The following is a 17,864-nucleotide window of genomic DNA, read 5'->3' as shown; positions in this document are numbered from 1 at the left end:
CGATGACTGTTTAAGAATGATGATAAGATCTGCATTGTTCCCCGTAGATTCTAAAATTGCAAATAGACCTTCTAGCTATCCCCAAAACGATGGACTCAACTTCGATGGTATAGACGAACCTACACCAATATCACAAATTGATAAGGTGGAAAAGCAAAATAATTTAGCTATAAATGTTTTCGGACATTCTTCTAAAGGAATTGTTGTACACAGGATAAGCTCCGCTCCGGAAAATATCCCCAGAATCAATTCATTTCTGATCGAAAAAGATGGTAAATATCATTATACGTGGATAAAGAGTTTAAACAGGCTGCTATACGATCAAACAAAACATAAAGAAAAGAAATATTTCTGCGAAAGATGCCTACATGGGTACAGCAGACAAGATCTATTAGAAGCGCATAAAGAAGACTGTAGAGGTGTTGGACAGAATGCTATCAGGATCGATATGCCTAAAGAGGGGAAAAATATATTAAAATTTGAACATTATTGTAATCAAATGCCAGTACCGTACGTAATTTACGCCGACTTCGAAGCGCTTATCAAACACATAGAAAATACCAACCGTAGCAATACTGATAATAGTTTTACGTACAAAACTCAAGAACATATTCCTTGTGGGTTTGGATATATAGTTGTAAGGTATGATGGGAAAACAAACCCGCCCGTGATTTACAGAGGTCCCGATGCAGCGGGAAAGTTCCTAGAATATCTACAAAATGAAGAGAGAATAATCAGGGAAAATTTATCGTGTAAGATACCCATGCGTATGACGAGGGATGATTGGAGTGCCAATAAGAAGTCAACGAGTTGTCAAGTTTGTAATAAACCCCTGGATGGGGATTCCGTAAGAGATCATTGTCACGTCACGGGTAATTATCGGGGAGCCGCGCATAACGAGTGTAACTTGAAACTAAAAATGAATGCTCAAACAATACCCATCCCCGTTGTGTTTCATAACCTTAGGGGATACGATTCACATCTCATTATGCAAGCTATCTCAAAGACCGACGGCGGTTTAACGTGCATTCCTAATAATATGGAAAAATACATATCGTTCTCGTTGACTAAACCTATACATTATAGGGACAAGGATGGGAAATCTAGAACAAAGCAAAGTAATGGACTTAGATTCATAGACTCCGTACAGTTTCTGTTATCTTCCCTGGACAATTTAGCTAATGCGAACAATCCCGATGACTTTGCGATAACAAATAAATATACCGATAAGATAACTCGTCATTTGTTGCTGAGAAAAGGTGTATATCCTTACGAATATATGGATGATTGGTCTAGATTCGAAGAAACTGAATTACCACCCCTCGAATCATTCTATAGTAACTTAACAGAATCTAGAATAACAGATGCTGATTATGAACACGCTCTGACGGTCTGGGATAAATTAGGTTGTAAGAATTTAGGCGATTATCACGATCTGTACTTAAAAACCGATGTACTGTTACTCGCCGATATATTCGAGATATTTAGAAAGACGTGTTTCAAACAATATGGCTTGGACCCGGCATGGTACTATTCCAGTCCCGGACTATCGTGGGATGCATTGTTAAAGAAGACCGGCGTAGAACTAAAACTACTCACAGATTACGATATGCACTTGTTTATTGAGAAAGGATTAAGAGGTGGTATATCGATGGCAGCTAAAAGGTATTCTAAGGCTAATAATAAATTAGTGGAAGGATACGATCCCAGTAAACCCGACCCGCACATATTATATCTCGACGCTAACAATTTGTACGGAGGGCTATGAGTCAACCTTTACCCACGGGTGGTTTTGAATGGATTTATGATATCGAAGTTAATGATATCGATAATATTCATAATAATGATGTGAATAAAGGGTACATACTAGAAGTTGACTTGGAATATCCAAGTTCGTTACATAAAGATCATAACAGTTATCCGCTAGCTCCCGAAAGATTAATGGTTAATAAAGATTGGATGTCGGAATATCAACGCTCCTTGATGGGTAATAGTAGGTTAGCTAACGTAGAAAAACTCGTACCAAATTTGATGGATAAAACAAAATATATAGTTCACTACAGAAATCTCCAGTTGTATCTATCGTTAGGTATGAAACTTAAGAAAATACACAGAGTTCTAAAGTTTGATCAAAGCCCTTGGATGGAGCCCTATATAAGGTTGAACACAGATTTAAGAAAGATAGCTACCAGCGATTTCGAAAAGAATCTATATAAGCTCATGAATAACTCGGTATTTGGTAAAACTATGGAGAATCTAAGGAAGCGTGTTGATGTTAAATTAGTCAGATCTAATGAGGAAGAAAGACTCAGGAAACTTATAGCCAGTCCGGCTTTTAACAGAAGCAAGATATTCGATAACGACTTAGCTGCGTTGCATATGCAGAAGAGTAATATAAAATTCAACAGACCGGTGTACGTCGGTATGAGTATTCTCGACTTGTCAAAACACTTAATGTATGACTTTTATTACAACGAACTTAAGAAGCAATACGGCAATAGATGCGAGGTGTTATATACCGACACAGATTCTTTGTTGATGGAAATACAAACCGAGGATGTGTATAAAGATATGGCAGAAAAAATAGATATGTACGACACGAGCGATTATCCTAAAGATAATCCACTGCACAGCATTGTAAATAAAAAGGTGTTAGGTAAGATGAAGGATGAATGTGCTGGGACCCCTATAGCGGAGTATGTGGGATTAAGACCTAAGATGTATTCTATAAAGAAGTCCGATAATGGAGAGATAAGAAAAGCCAAGGGCGTTAAGAAGTATGTTGTAAAAAAGCATATCAAACACGAACAGTATAAAGAATCATTATTCAACGGTAGAACGTTCAAACACGAGATGAACTCTTTAAGAAGTTACAATCATAGGATATATGGATTAAGAATGAACAAGACATCATTATCCCCCTTAGATACAAAGAGATGGATTGATAATGATGGTGTAAATACCTATGCTTATGGTTATGGTGGTAATACCGTACCGTCGGGAACTATGAACAACTCTTCTCGTACAAATGCCCTACCCGGTCCATCTTGAAGATAATAAAGAATAGGCTCTCCTTCTTTCGTAACCAATCGACTAATGTTATACGTCTTAAGGGACCATATGGGATCGGTTGCGCGACGTAGGCCTCCTTCGAGTTCACCTGCCTGGTATAAATATCTTACCCTTACTCTATCCGGAAGTTTTCGTTCTTTGCCTCTCCTCAGTGCTGAAGATTCGGAAGTCACTGATTTCATTTTAATAGCATCGGATGGTTTCTTCCCTATTAATCTCGTTACTTCATTATTCAGCGCTGATACAACGGCTGATAATCGTGTCACCCATTCGGTTGATCTCAATCGCTCGGATTTCATTTCGATCCCATACTGATAGCCAAACAAACGTTCCGCTAATGTCCTGTTAAATCTTTCGACGATAGCTTGACTGCGGTGGGCCTCTCTTTCACCACGAACGATTTTGACATCGTTCTTTGTTAACAGTTTAGTTACCGATCCCATAAACTCGCGACCGGGATCTACTTGAAATAGCTTAGGCCATTTTAGCGGTCCGCGTTTATATATGCGACTCAGTGCATTAGCTACCTCTGTTGATTCTTTCGATGTTAATGGCTCAGCCTCTTTGTATCGACTAGCCACATCCACTACGGTTAAAGCGTATTTATACGTTTTGCGTTTTACCTTATCGTGGGGAAGAAACAAGAGGTCAGCCTGATGAACTTCATTCGTTGTAAAAATATCAAACTTCTTCCTCGGTATATAACGCGGTGCCGGTAAATATATCTGCCACATCGCTTGTTTCTTTAACCAATCCTTGGCCACATCTTTAGATACCTTAGCCGTGGTGGCTAATTTTTTTATTGCTCCTACACCTTTCCAATATCCTCGTGGGCTATAGTAAATTTTATCCATTATTAATTAATATTGATATTTCTTTTAAAACGACTTTCGTTGAATCACATCATCATTTTTATACTAATAGAAGCAATGATTGGCCCCAGGTATTGGTGAGCTAGGGTTAATCTTATGACTATCGTTAAATCGCATAGTCATTTTGGCATAAAAAATGCCATCTGTAGTAGCAGTATAGGTATATGAATCCGGCTCCAGTGGAGTTGCGGTAGAACCCCCATTACCTATACTACTCACATAGATAGATGTAGTGGTAAACTGGTGTTTTTTGATAGTTTGGGATTTAAAAAAAAATAAATTTTGAGTTTCCGTAGCAACATCTTAGACTGAGACTGAAAATGGTGGTAGTGCTCGTTTCCGGAGGTCTAATGGCTTGCACACCTGACATGTCATATTAGGATATGAGTATTTCATGCTTGTTTTGAAATGAATCTCTTAATGTATCTAAATACAATGTATTCATTTAATCAAATCTTTCCTATTTCTCAATAAAAGTTATAAGGTAATCCATCTATGCCTGGGTTTTTGTTGTTCTTCATTGATTTTATTACCTGGGTTTATTCTCCAATGTCGGTAAAAAATGTTTAAACTTTTCATTATTGTATTTGATAATAATGGGGTTTCAGTAGCTTTCAACATATTGATGGTATCACTATCAGTACTGCCTCTGGCTTATATAAGCTATTATAAAACTCCTTAAGACATTTTTAGAGTACATACACTCATATCATTTCTCTTTTAAGAAGTACATACAGTTGGGCCCCACACTCTATAAACATTCATAACCAATTAATTCACATGAAGTGAAAGTCAATTCTTTAGTATTTCTTTCAATGAAAATCCATTGAGAAGGAATTAGATAATCAGGAATATACATATTCCTTTTATCATCTTTCATGAGGCACAAGATTCTGTCTGTTTTTAACTGAATCTTATCTTTGAATAAACAGAGAAATTTAGTCATACAATATGTAAAAGATAAAAAAACTGAAACAAAACAAAACTGGTAAAAATTACTGGGTTGTAAATAAGTATGGTCCATAATGGATGACCTCAATCCAGTATACACTGCTTAGACGACCCCCCCCCCCCCCGAACCTCATTGATAAAACGATTCAGATTGAAGCACATCACCAGCGCACACACAATCCATACATTTGCAATAAGAATGTGTTTGTCTTCCTTTTTTATACGATGCTAGTTCAAGTATAACTCCATCAGACTGCCATTTAGTTTGTTGACACCAAACTGGTGATATGTGAGACAATGGGAGTCTTGTAATTAAACAACTATGTTTTAATTTTGTCGGCTTAGTTTTGTTTAACTATGTGTTTACTCAACAGTCACTGAAACACGCATTCTCCCCCCCCCCCCCCAAAAAATGGAAAAGAATTTGTGCTTTATTTTTATACAAAATATGCTTGTTTTGGGGTTCAGGTTAAATGCGCTAGAATTTTTGTCTTATCCTGCATTAATACCTTAATGCTTCTACTGCTGTTCTTTGACCTAGGAGACGGAGCTGTGAGAGGTCCTGGCTACAGAAATTGTTGCCCAACCAGTTGTGTGGGAAGCACCCTCCCACAGCTACCCTGTGACCGGAAGTGGCAATGTCACATATACTCTCATCACTGCTTGTCATCAGATTGAGAAATGTTTGAAAATATACCTCTCCAGTTTGAAGAACAAGATAGCATCCTTTCCTTTGACAACCAATATGATCTCAATTGTATATTTTATTGTCTGGTGTACTAGCGTGGTCCGTTCAGGTTACCTTAGCGTAATTGTCGCCTGATTTCAGCTCTTTCCTGTGCTTTTTTTGTGCGTGTGTTGTTCCATCCGCCATCTTGTTTTGCTTGTCTTGTGCTTTGATATTTCAATATGTCTATCTTAGTGCTTGTTCATGTGCTATATATATTTCTATTCTGGGCTTTTTAAGTATATAATTATACTCTTTATATCGTAATTTTCTCTCGTAAACTTTCTAAAAGTTTGAGTCATAATTACGTGCCTGCCAATCTTTGTTATTATGTGTGTCTATTCTGCTTGCAAGTTTGTCTATTCCATTAAAAATTATATGACCCGTTGCTCACAATCAGCCAGGGCTCCCCAACCCTAGAGCACTGATCGTATGGCTGCCTGTTCTACGTTGTCACGCTGCGGGTTTTGCTGATCTCTCTCCCCTCTCGACACACCCAACATGCCCGCAGGCATCCCCAGATGGCTAACCACAGGGACACTTCTCCGACATCGGACAACATCGACACTGAGGTGTTATTATCCCCTACCATGCTACAATCATCACTACTGGAGCAGTGCCTCTCCTCCCCACCGTCGTCTACTGCATTCATGCCCACTGTGTCCACACCTATGGTCACCTCTTTGTCTTCAGCTCGTCTGGCACCTGCAGCCCAGCACTGCCGCCTCTCATGCCTCCTGGTTTCAGCTCGTTCCCTCCACCATATTTGGATCCCACCTGGATTCATTAGATGCAAGGACCGCCTCCGTGGTCTAGTGGTAGAGCGTCCGCCCGGAGAGCGGAAGGTCCGGGGTTCGATCCCCAGCCACGTCATACCAACAGACGTTAAAAGATGGTACTTGTTGTTACCCTGTCTGGCGCTCGGCATTAAGGGGCTAAAACAAGGACTGGTCGGCTCGGAGTCAGTATACTGTGTCTGAGTGGGATATTCATGTTAAACTGCGGCATGGTATCTCAGTGAGCTAGCACTATAAATCGGCATCAGTCCCGACTAGAACACAAACACACACGTACATGCACGTCGCTATATAAGTGCAATAATCTTGGACGCGACGTTAAACCCTATTTCACCTCACCTCACCTCATTAGATGCAATCCATGTACCTGTCATCACTGGCTCAGGCAGTTCCTATGGATCCTATGGCTGCTCTGGCACCTCTGGTCTTCACTATTCCCATAGCATATCTGTTACTCCGGTGCCATCAGCACCAACAGAGCCTCCAGGTTTTCAACCATTAATCAGTATTCCTCCGGCTTCTGCTCCTGTGCTAATAGCACCTCTACGCTGTTTCTACGGATCACAGAATGACCAAGATACCGGAATTTCAGTCACTTTTGCGGTCATTTTGTCTGGAGGATCAATGTGCCAATTTTCGTCCCCCATCCTGGGATTTGAACATGGTATTGAAGTCACTCTGTAATGCTCCCTTTGAACCACTTCTTCTTTCTTCAATCTTACCCAAAAAATAATTCACTTGGTGTTGGCTATTGCAGCTCAATTCAACAAGTACGGTTCAAACTTAGAGTGCACGGTGCTGTGCACCTTGGGCTGTGCTGGGATTTAATTGCTAAGATTCAACTTGTTTTTGGCACTCGGATACTGTCTTTGCCAGTCTTTTTCTCCTTGGCGTGGCTCTTGAAGTTGTGCAAGGTGTTCGTAGTTCCGGTTCCCTGGTGGTGGTGCAGCAGGTCACACACCCCAGACGGTCTTGTCTCATACAGCTCGGAACTGACCGTGCCACTTCTCTGGTAGAAATTACCCCAGACTGGAGGGTTTCATGTTTCCTCTTATTCCAGCTGCTTGAATTGGAATTTGGAAGTTGGCTGCCTCCCTTTTCTACTTTTTCTTTTTCCATGACTGGATTTCACACCTCGTACTCTCCCTCGTGTGGGAGTATGCCACACAACTGGTTGGTACAACAATTTCTGTAGGCAGGATCTCTCAGAGCTACTTCTCCTAGTCACACAACAGCAGTAGAAGCATTAAGTTAGTAATGCAGGATAAGTATCCAAATGTAAATTTCTTTTTACATGTTTTGTAAGGTGATCACCTTGATATTACTGGTCCACACAGAATCAGATGATCTGCGACCCAGCGAGTAGGAATGAGTGCCAGGTGCACCTGTTTGAACATCAGGTCATTGCATTTACCTTCTTCTCAATGGGATGGCCATTTGAAAAGTGGCATTAAACCCCACTCACTCATGCAACTACCTGGTGAACAACAGTGTTATCATGGATGAGAAGGTCCTAAGTCCTGTGTATGTCTAGATCCAGCTGACTGTTGTCTCTATGATGATGTCTGATTGCTGCCCACTCACCCAGTCACTGGTTTGGTTAACTTAACATTACTATTCCCCGCCCAACAAAGTTGGCGGGGGATATAGAAATGGGCTCCGTCCATCTGTCCATCCGTCCGTCCGTCCGTTCATCCGTCACGTTTCGTTTCCGGAACATAAGTCATAAACCGTTCATTATGTTTTCATCAAACTTTGCAGGTCTGTCAGGTACATGCTGAACTGGTGCCTTTTGCTATTTAGAAATTTTTATTTTTTTGCGTTTCCATGGCAACAAGATGGACTTAGGTTCTGTGAGGGTAGGGTTCGTTTCCGGAGCATAACTCATAAACCGTTCAATATTTTTTCATCAAACTTTGCAGGTACAATTTCCATGACAAGTTCCACCTCGGTTAAAAAAGATTAGGGTTTGTTTAGATTTAATTATGTCATAAATTCTGCAACAGGGGCGGGGGATATAGCCACGTTAGTGGCAAACTCTTGTTGTAGTTGCTCCTGGTTCATTCTCCATGGTATACTTAAAGGCAAAGTGAAGGAACCATAAGTCAGCAAAGTAATGTTAACCAAACCAGTGAGTGAGCAGCAATCAGACATCACCAAAGAGTCACACAGTGTATCTGATATAAGCTCTTTTACAGGTGTTGACACTGTCAGGACTATGTTCAGGACTAACAGAGGCAGTGGTCATCAATCCCTTTGAAGTTGTCAAAGTGAAGCTTCAATCAGAAAGGAACTCATATGCCATGGTAAGGAATTATAACTCCACTTTCATCTCAAGCAGAATTCAAGGGATGGCCTTAGATAGACTGTAAATGAACAAAACTGTATGTGTGATGATAATAACTCGTACTCCAGTAGCTTGATGAATGTTTGCAGCAATTTGATTTACCAATTGTGAGCAATTTTGTAGAGCCTGATTTCGGGATCAATTGATCCTGCGCTCATGTCATTCACTCCCTGAACGGGTCTGATCATCAACATTTTGGATTTGTTGGTACCTGTTCCATAGTCTGCTAATCACAGACTGTAAAACATTGAATGTATTGGCCACTGCACACTTGACACTTTCACTGGAAGCAGAAGTCAACCAACAGTTGACTCGTTGCTTGTTTTGACTGCCTTTGTATTTGTTAATTCATAAAGACTTGTTGAAACATAAATCAACCCTTTGAGTCTTAATTTCATGATACCCATGGTTGATCCCAAATGAATTTTCAATTATGGAGCTGTGTGGTCATAATTTTCTTGTTGATTATTCATAGTCGCCTACAAGCAAACATCAATAACCCCACAAGCAAATTCTTAATGAAATCTAAGTTAAATACTTAGATACATGCAGACAACCTTGTTTATTCTTGTACATAACACAATCACAAGTCATTAAAAATATTTATCTTACAGTATTATTATTTTATCGGAACCAAGTAGGCTATCAGTGTGGCACACGTAAAGGGACTTTATAGCTTTTTCGGAAAATAGAAACACACTGCAATATAAACTTTAATCCATGTTGGATAACCTCATTTTGCGTATGGCATATCAGTCGTCCTCCACAACTGGGCTGTAAACATCAATACCAATATTGACAGTCGCCTCCTGACTTCTTGAGGCTGGTTTTCATTGGTTGCTACTTCATGGGGACCATTTCAAAGGAAACTTGCAATTTTACATCGTGTGTCAAATAACGATCTGGATAATTTAGATTTGTTTGTATTCTGCTTTGTTAATTGTATTTGTCCTGAAGGATCTGTAGTTCAATCAGATGCATTCTTTGGCACATATGAGTTTGTACAAGGACTCTGAAACCATCCCTTGTCACACTACGTCCATGTGTTTAGCCTTTTACCGGATATCCATTGTGGTTAAGTTTTCGTAAACATCAATACATGTTTTTGGCAAAGTCTTACGAATAGAACTTGTGAAAATAGAAGGATATACAGTCATGTCAATATTTATCAGCATAATATTTAAATGAATCTTTTTCAAAGCAAGAAAAGGATGTCAATAGTTTTTCAGTCAACAGTCGGGACATTCAATTTTTAATCGACTTCTTGTCGTTTCAACCTTATTATGTTTGTTTATTTGTTTATTACTCAGCAGTATTCCAGGTATATGAGGGCAGGCTGTAAATAATCAAATCTTGACAAGACAATCCAGTGGTTGACATCATGAGCATCGATCTATACCTTTAGGATATGATGACTTGCATCAACCAAGTCAACAAGCCTGACCACAGCTTCAACCTTATTAAATCATGTATTTCTTTTGATGGAAATCTTACAAATTTATTCCCATGTTAATATGTAAATCTGGTGTAAGGAAAGCAGAAAGTTTGTCACCTCTTTTGTTTGAATTGTTCCTTTTTGATCTGGAAACATCACTCACAAAGGACTCTTGAAAATGTTAATACTATGTTTATAGTATTAAATGCATATGACACTGTTTTGTTTGCTTCAAATGCAAAGGATTTACAAAATATGTTCGACTCATTTTATAGATTTTGTGAAAACTGGAGTATTAATATTTCCAATTACTAATGTAATGATTTTAGCAGATTTAACTGTGATTGCAAAAAAACTTTCAATGTTGATGAATATACTTTAGAAAATGTGGATTCCTATAAACAAACCCCTTGGTATTATCTTGCAAAAAAGTCTTCAATTTAGTAGTACGTAGCAAAATATATTGGAACAAGCCACTAAAGCGATGTATTATGTTCTATGCCATGACAAATGATGACTGCGACATTTTGATGCTATTGTTATGCAAATTCTTCTTTACCGTAATGAGATACAGTCAAATACTGTTGTGTTGAACGTAGACTTGTTTCGAAGTAAAAGCTTGGTCCCTGAATGGTGCTCTTATTCATCATTTTCAGTTGTGACACAACAGTGTTTAACTCTATGTTTTGAAAATCTTTATATCACCAATACTATACTGTATCACGTCCTGGATGTTACGTCTGTCATTTGTATCATCCAGGTCTCTTTGCTTTGTAAAAGGCATTATGTAGGAAACATTTACAATGTGAATAAGTTTGTTGTGACATAAGTTTTGTAGAAATGGAAGATCTCATCTCTTTCTCTCTCGCTCTCACAAATAAAAATGTTTCTTTTGGGCTAGACTTGTGTCTGGGAGAACATGGAAATTCTATTTCTTCATGTAAATATTACAGATAATGGAGGATTTAATGGAAACATGTAGACATGTGTAACATGTCTCAAACAAATTTTTGACGAACACGGTCTAAATTACATATGGACATCACAAAATGTTCAAAGTCAAGGTTATCTAAAATAAACAGTTATGGATAAACTGAATGATATCAACTTGCAATCCTCGATAGCTGCAAAAGATAAATCCTCCACATCATCCATGTACAGAATGTTTAAAAACAATTGTTTAGTTTTGAAAACTATTTGCTTAATACAGTTTCATTTTACAATTTTACCTAAGCTTAGAACCTCCTAACACAATTTATCAATTGAAACAGGAAGATGGAGGTAAATACCATTAGCGGAAAAAATGCCTTCTCTGCCAATTATGTAACAAAGGTGATGAATTTTACTATTCGTTTATCTGTCCATCATTTGATGGAAAAGAGATAACTGATTTGTAATTAGTATTATCATACATTATAACTCCATTTCAGAATGACATGATTTTCATTCCCTGCTTGGGGAAATCAATTTATCAGTGGGAGAATAAATGCCATATGAGCAAGTCGGGCTACAAGTGGATTTCTGAGGGGCAGAATATATCCCTTATACCGAAATTCAAAGCAAATGGCTGCACGCTTTTTCCGAGTCAATTAAAGGCCTGTGACATAGCACAAGTTAACCTCATCTCAGTCAACCAGCTGTTTTCTATCAATTTTGAATTTGTTTTATTTCTTTTGCTATGTCATATTAAAACTTGTTGGACACATAAACTCCATGGACCCCTCGTAATCCGGCTACAACTTATTATGTTAAACGTGGCATGTTAAAATGAAGTTGCTTTTAATAGCCCAAATTTTTTAACTTATCTTGCATTACTCCTTAATGCATTTTTGCTTGTTCTTGACTGAGAGAAAGAGCTGTGAGAGGTCTTGCTGAAGAATAAGTTGTTCCAACTGGTTATGTGGCTAACCCTATCACACAGCTCCAATGTGACCACGGAAGTGGTGACGTGTCTGATCACCACATTACTGCTGTCACCCACAGACACAAGTCACCTGTTTTGAGTCTCAGCTGTGCTGAGACCTTTGAATTCTTTAGAGTGTATTCAATACCATTTGTTTCCTTGTGATTGTTATTTGTGCCAACGGTTTGTGACTTCATATCTTTCATATGGTTCATTCATTAAAATGTCCGACTCATCCGTGTAGACAACACCCAAGCTACGACTTCCTTCTCTTCAGGCGGGGTTCCTCCAGTGTTCACTTCCACACCTGTATCTCCATCAGGGATGATTACCATCTCCTCTCCACCATACGTCACTGGCACCGTCATCAAGGCTCGCTTCGTTGATTATCACGTCATCATCATCCTCGGTGATGCCCGACGTGGCGCTGACAACCTTGAGCTCGTCTCTCCTTGCGTCTTACCAGTTCTCCATGGCACCAATGGCACTGGCACTTCAGTCGCATCAGACTTCCATCCTTCCTCCCAATGCCTCTCCAGTCGCCTCTCCAGCCCTACACACATCCTGCATGGTTTCATCTGATGCAGACAAAGTTCCAGCAAGCAGTGCCTAGGTTCACAGCTCCTTCGGCACCACCAGCCTCTGCAACGCTCTCGGCGCCTACGGTGCCTCCATCCTCAGTGTCACCTTTGACACCTCGGACGGCGCCTCCAGTGGATCTCAGTGGCACCTCTACAATCTTTCTTCATCATCTCACGGCTCTTCCTTTCCCACCTCTACGCGTAGTGGGAGTAAGTCCTCCCTGTACGTAGTCGCTCTCCAGGAGGGTTCCTTCATTCCCACTTATGATGACTCCTATGCTGACCTCGACTCTCACCTTGCCCTCAACCAGTTTCCAGATTGGCTGCCAGATTGTCTGGATTCCTTGTCTCTTATACCTGGTCCAAACGTGGCGTGATGGACACTGTCTAGTCCCATCCAACATCCGTCCCTCCTGACCCCATAATCAAGGACACACTTTGGATGAAGACTTTGCCAAGCTCTCATTGACACCCTCCTTCAAGGTGCCTAAATACAGGAAGGACGACTTCCCAGCCCATGCCTTGGATTTTGTGGATTCGGCTCACACACTGGATGACGACCTACACCGCGTGACTGGTTCTAACTGCTCACTCCTCATCCGTGTGTCAGACAATTGGCTGGCCTACATAGAGACTGAGATCCTTCATTCCATTAAGCCCCTCTACATCATGGCTTCCACCTCCAACTGCCTTGACCACCTGGCCCTGGTCATGGCTTATCAACAGCGCCAGATCGACCTTATGAGAGCCCACATGCATGCAGCCACCTCTGCCCACCCTGGTCTTCAATGGCCAAGTCTCTGCTACTCATGCTCGTGTCTCCAACTTCGCCAGAGATAAGACTGCCCTCCAGGCCCTGTAGCAAATGACTCATGCCAACTCCTTCAAGCATCAATAACCTGCAATTACCAGTTTTGGAGAAACTCCCTCAAGGAGCGAAGACGTGACACCTCAGCCTTTAATGGCAGAACCGTGGGCACTCCGGCACCAACAAACCACGCCATGACCATTCCTGTGGCGTGAGGGGGAACCAAAAGCGAAGCATTGTTACGACGGACACCACCGACTGGGACCTCCCACCCCCATCTTCACGAGGCAAGAGAGTTAACTGACTTTAAAAGTCCAGTTTCCACCCTTGCCGAACTGGGCTGGAATTCCTGGGCTCGATCGTAGCGCCACCAATGGCTATTACGAGTTATGTCCTTTCTATGCCTCTCCTATTGACCAATCAGATTCAACCTCTTGTATCACTTGCATTTGCTTCAAACAGTCAAGACGATCTGATCGATAATCAAGATCTATATTGTGATAAAACGAGTCTTACATCGCGAAGTGCATCAAATCACGTGAGCGCCTTGATTAAAAACATGAAAAGATTTAGAAAATATCTGTTGACAACAAGTTAGCGGTGCACACGCTTTGCAAATCCTGCAGTAGACCGAAATCTGCATGACACTTTACGAACCGGATTTTGATTTCGGTGCACGATTTTGATTGGACTATGCATAGACTAGTTAGTCCAGCCAAAATGTAACTCCATAATACCAGCCTATTTCGGCAATTGTGGAAACTGGACTCAGTTAACTCTCTTGCCTCGGGAAGATGTCCCACCCCTAGCCATTCAAGTTGTCGAGACCCCTGTAGGTGGGAGAATAAGGTGCTATTGGTAGAACTCGGACATCCTGGGGGACCCATTCATCATAAGCATACTGAGCCGAGGGTATCAACTCACTCTGAGAGACGACCCGCCTCTGACGTCGTCACTCATAGCAGACACTTGTCCCCCTACACAACAGCGACTTCTTTGCTCCAACATCCACACACTGCTGGCCAAAGAGGCCCAAGAGATTGTACACTCCCGGCGCTAACACCAGGCTTCTACTCACCGACATTCCTTGCCCCCAAGAAAGACTTTGACCAGTACTGAATGCTCCTCAATTTTGCAACATTCAGCAAGCGCTACCTGGAGCGTCAGCTGTATTTCCGGATGTCCACACTCAGGTCCACTATCAATGGGCGGTTCTTCCATTTGGAATTTCTTTGGCCCTGTGGCTATTCACCCTGATGGCCCTGTGGCTATAGCCACCTACCTCCATCTGAACCATCGAGACATGGCCACGCTTATCCGCCACAGGTACTTCACACAGCATCTCCTCCATCAGTTGGGCTGGATCATCAATGTCCAGAAGTCACTGCTCATACCCTCGTACGATCTCCAATTCATCACAGGCACTTTCAGAATGACCGAGACCTCCTCTCTGTACCCAGGGACAGGTGGCGCCGAATCCAACACCACCTACTCACTGCTCGTCAACAATCCCGCACTCTCCGTCAATGGCAGGCGCTCCTGGGCGCAGGACCTGACATCCAGAGGAAGGCTTCAGCTACGCCCTATCCAAATGTTCCATGCTCCCTACATCAGTAGCCAGGACCAGTCCATCTCCATCATCCATCATCCTATGCCAATGACTGAGCTCACAACTGTAATATATGGACTCTAACTCGTCTAGCTCTAACTAAGTGTTATGTGCTCCTCACTGACACTTGGTGTCGCTGTAGCCAGCTTGTGGCAGTCGCAATTAAACACTCAAGCTGTAGAATTGTTTTGTTCCTGCTCCCCCAACAAACATGACAACAACCTAATTTCACCTGTTCGTTGATGCCTCACTTCATGGCAGCGGAGCACATCTGTAGGGTCAAGGTCCCCCACTCAACAACAGGGGCACATCAACAACCTAGAACTGTAGGTGCACATCCTGGCTCTATCTCACTGGAAGCAGACACTTCAAAACGATCACATCACCATATCCACAGACAACATCATCTGCAACCAGGGGACGACTCACTCCCCCTTCCTGTTACAGCAGACGTTCAGTTTCAGATCCTACCACCAGGTGCCTCTATGATGACAAGTGACGCTCATTTGAGAGTTTCTGCAAGGAGAAACACCAGGATCCTGCCTCTGCGTCACCCCAATTCTTGGCGGAATATTTTCTGTTCCTTTGCTACAAGTGTCATCTATTGGGCAAGTACCACCACGACCCTCCTTGTGGCCCTTAACTCCGTCTTGGCAGTTCCGGATGATAGAAAGATGACCAAGGTCCCCAAACTCCTGGCGCTGTTACGTTCTTTACATCTAGCCTGGTTCTGAACGTGGTCCTGACTCTGCCTTTGAGCCATTCCACTCGGTATCATACAACCACCTCACCAAAAAGATTATCTTCCTCTTGGCTCTGGCAACAGAGGCATGAGTGAGCAAACTACACGCCCTAGACATCTGTGTCAGATTTGAGTGCATGAAGCTGTTCATCTTGGGCTGTGCTGGGTCTACATAGCCAAGAATCAACTCACAGGACACCCTGATAGATCCTTCACCATCCCGCCACTATCTTTGATAGTCGTGATTGAAGACAAACAGGAACTCCTATGTCCGGTACAGGCGCTGCGGTGCTTCATTCGACGCTCCAAAAATCGTGGAAAATGTTGTTGCCTCTTCATACCAATATCTCCATCTTTGCAGGCAGAAATTAGCCACAACAGGATTGCCCTGTGGCCTCACGCCCTCATCATCCAGGCCTATGAGGCTGCAGAACTGGATCCTCCATGATCTGGGCAGTCGCCTCCACCATGGCACTTCATAGCAACTGCTCTATCTGCACCATCATCGTCTTCGCCAGCCACTACCTGCGAGATGTCGCTCTTGAAAACATGCTTAGAAGGTTACATGCAGACATCACTGTTGCTGATTGGTGGAGTCCATGGAGATTTTGGAATTTATAAGTAATGCAGGACAAGTGAAAAAAAATCTTGTAAAATCCTACATATTTTTTATATTTGTATACTTATCCTGCATTACTTTGTCTGAAGTGGCCCACCCGTCGCAGAGCTGAATCTTCTTGATCCCTCCAGATGCTCTGTTTTAGCAGTAATGTGCTAAAAACCACTTCCGGGTCACATTGGAGCTGTGTGATAGGTTAGCCACACAACCACTTAGAGCAACTTCTTCAGCAAGACCTCTCACAACTCTTTCTCTCTGTAAAGAACAAGCAGTAAGTATACAAATATATAAAATACCTATGATTTTACTAGGATTAGAGACATTAAGAAAATTGTCTAGATTTTCAAACAATCCTGATTTAGTTCAAACCTGGAAAAAACTATTTCATAAATGTTTGTACAAATTTTCAGTTGTGTTGTGTGCCTGATCTTGTCTGCTTGGAAAAGATGTTGATGACATTGTAATGTTGTTTTCTTGTACATACATTTTGTATAATCTATACTTCCTAGCGACATGAGTGCAGACAAGTTCAGTTTAGTCATTTCTATAGTATTTGTCATTTCTGGGGCATTGCCATGTCTAGATACTGTCATTTCTTCTGCAATCATTTCTGCTTTATTGGCGTTTTTACACTAACAACATTGATATTTTCAGCAACGCAGTTCATTTGCAACAGCTCGTGAGATTGTGTCCAAGGATGGCCTTGGTCTGAAAGGTTTAAACAAAGGCTTATCTGCAACTCTTGGGAGGCATGGTGTCTTCAACATGATCTACTTCAGTTTCTACCATAACATGAAGGGTGTTGTCCCAGAGATGAAAGTGAGTATGCCATTCTCCCATGTCATTATTGTCATCTATAAAATTGTTTTGTTTTTCTTTGTCTTCTCTGAAATGGTAGAGTTGAGTATCACTTGGTATCTTTCTATATGATTTGTATCACAATACCAACTGACGATACTACTGGCGTCACACGATACACCACATCAAAAAGTAAGAAATGATGAAATAACTGCATTACGACATTTATTTATTGTTATCTCAAAATCTTTAACAATAAAACCACAAGAAAAAAAACAGTTTTAAATGATGGGATGGTTATTAAATGTAACAGTTAGTCAGCGTGTCCTCAGTCACCTTGTCCGTGTTCTGTCATGCTTACAGGTGGGGCTATTCTACTTCTGCTATTATGGGAGGTAACACTTTTAGTTTCTATTCTGTTTATAGGGTATCTTGATCTCACACACTGCCGATTCAAGTAACATGTGCACCTAAGTATCTATGATATCGAAGGTGTCAGTGAATCGTTACAGTCCTACAAAATGGCAAGATAGATTCGGCTAAAACTTTATGTGGCTATTGGTTTCTGTAAGGGGATTCAAGGCATCAGGCTTGGAATTTCAA

At 41.3% G+C, this 17,864-nt stretch overlaps 1 protein-coding gene across 1 annotated transcript in view; it reads left to right on the top strand.

Annotated features, from left to right (window-relative positions):
* Nucleotides 1-17,864, top strand: part of LOC124149750 (mitochondrial 2-oxodicarboxylate carrier-like) — a 76,847-nt gene that overhangs the window by 40,041 nt on the left and 18,942 nt on the right. Inside the window, exons 4-5 of the mRNA XM_046521525.2 lie at nucleotides 8,618-8,725; nucleotides 17,118-17,282. Of these exons, the coding sequence (XP_046377481.1) occupies nucleotides 8,618-8,725; nucleotides 17,118-17,282 (273 nt within the window). The remainder of the gene's footprint in view (nucleotides 1-8,617; nucleotides 8,726-17,117; nucleotides 17,283-17,864) is intronic.

Source organism: Haliotis rufescens, unplaced genomic scaffold (assembly GCF_023055435.1).
Source record: "Haliotis rufescens isolate VD_foot unplaced genomic scaffold, xgHalRufe1.0.p SCAF_3, whole genome shotgun sequence".
In the NCBI taxonomy this organism is placed as follows: domain Eukaryota; kingdom Metazoa; phylum Mollusca; class Gastropoda; order Lepetellida; family Haliotidae; genus Haliotis; species Haliotis rufescens.
This window is presented reverse-complemented; position numbering and strand designations above follow the sequence as displayed.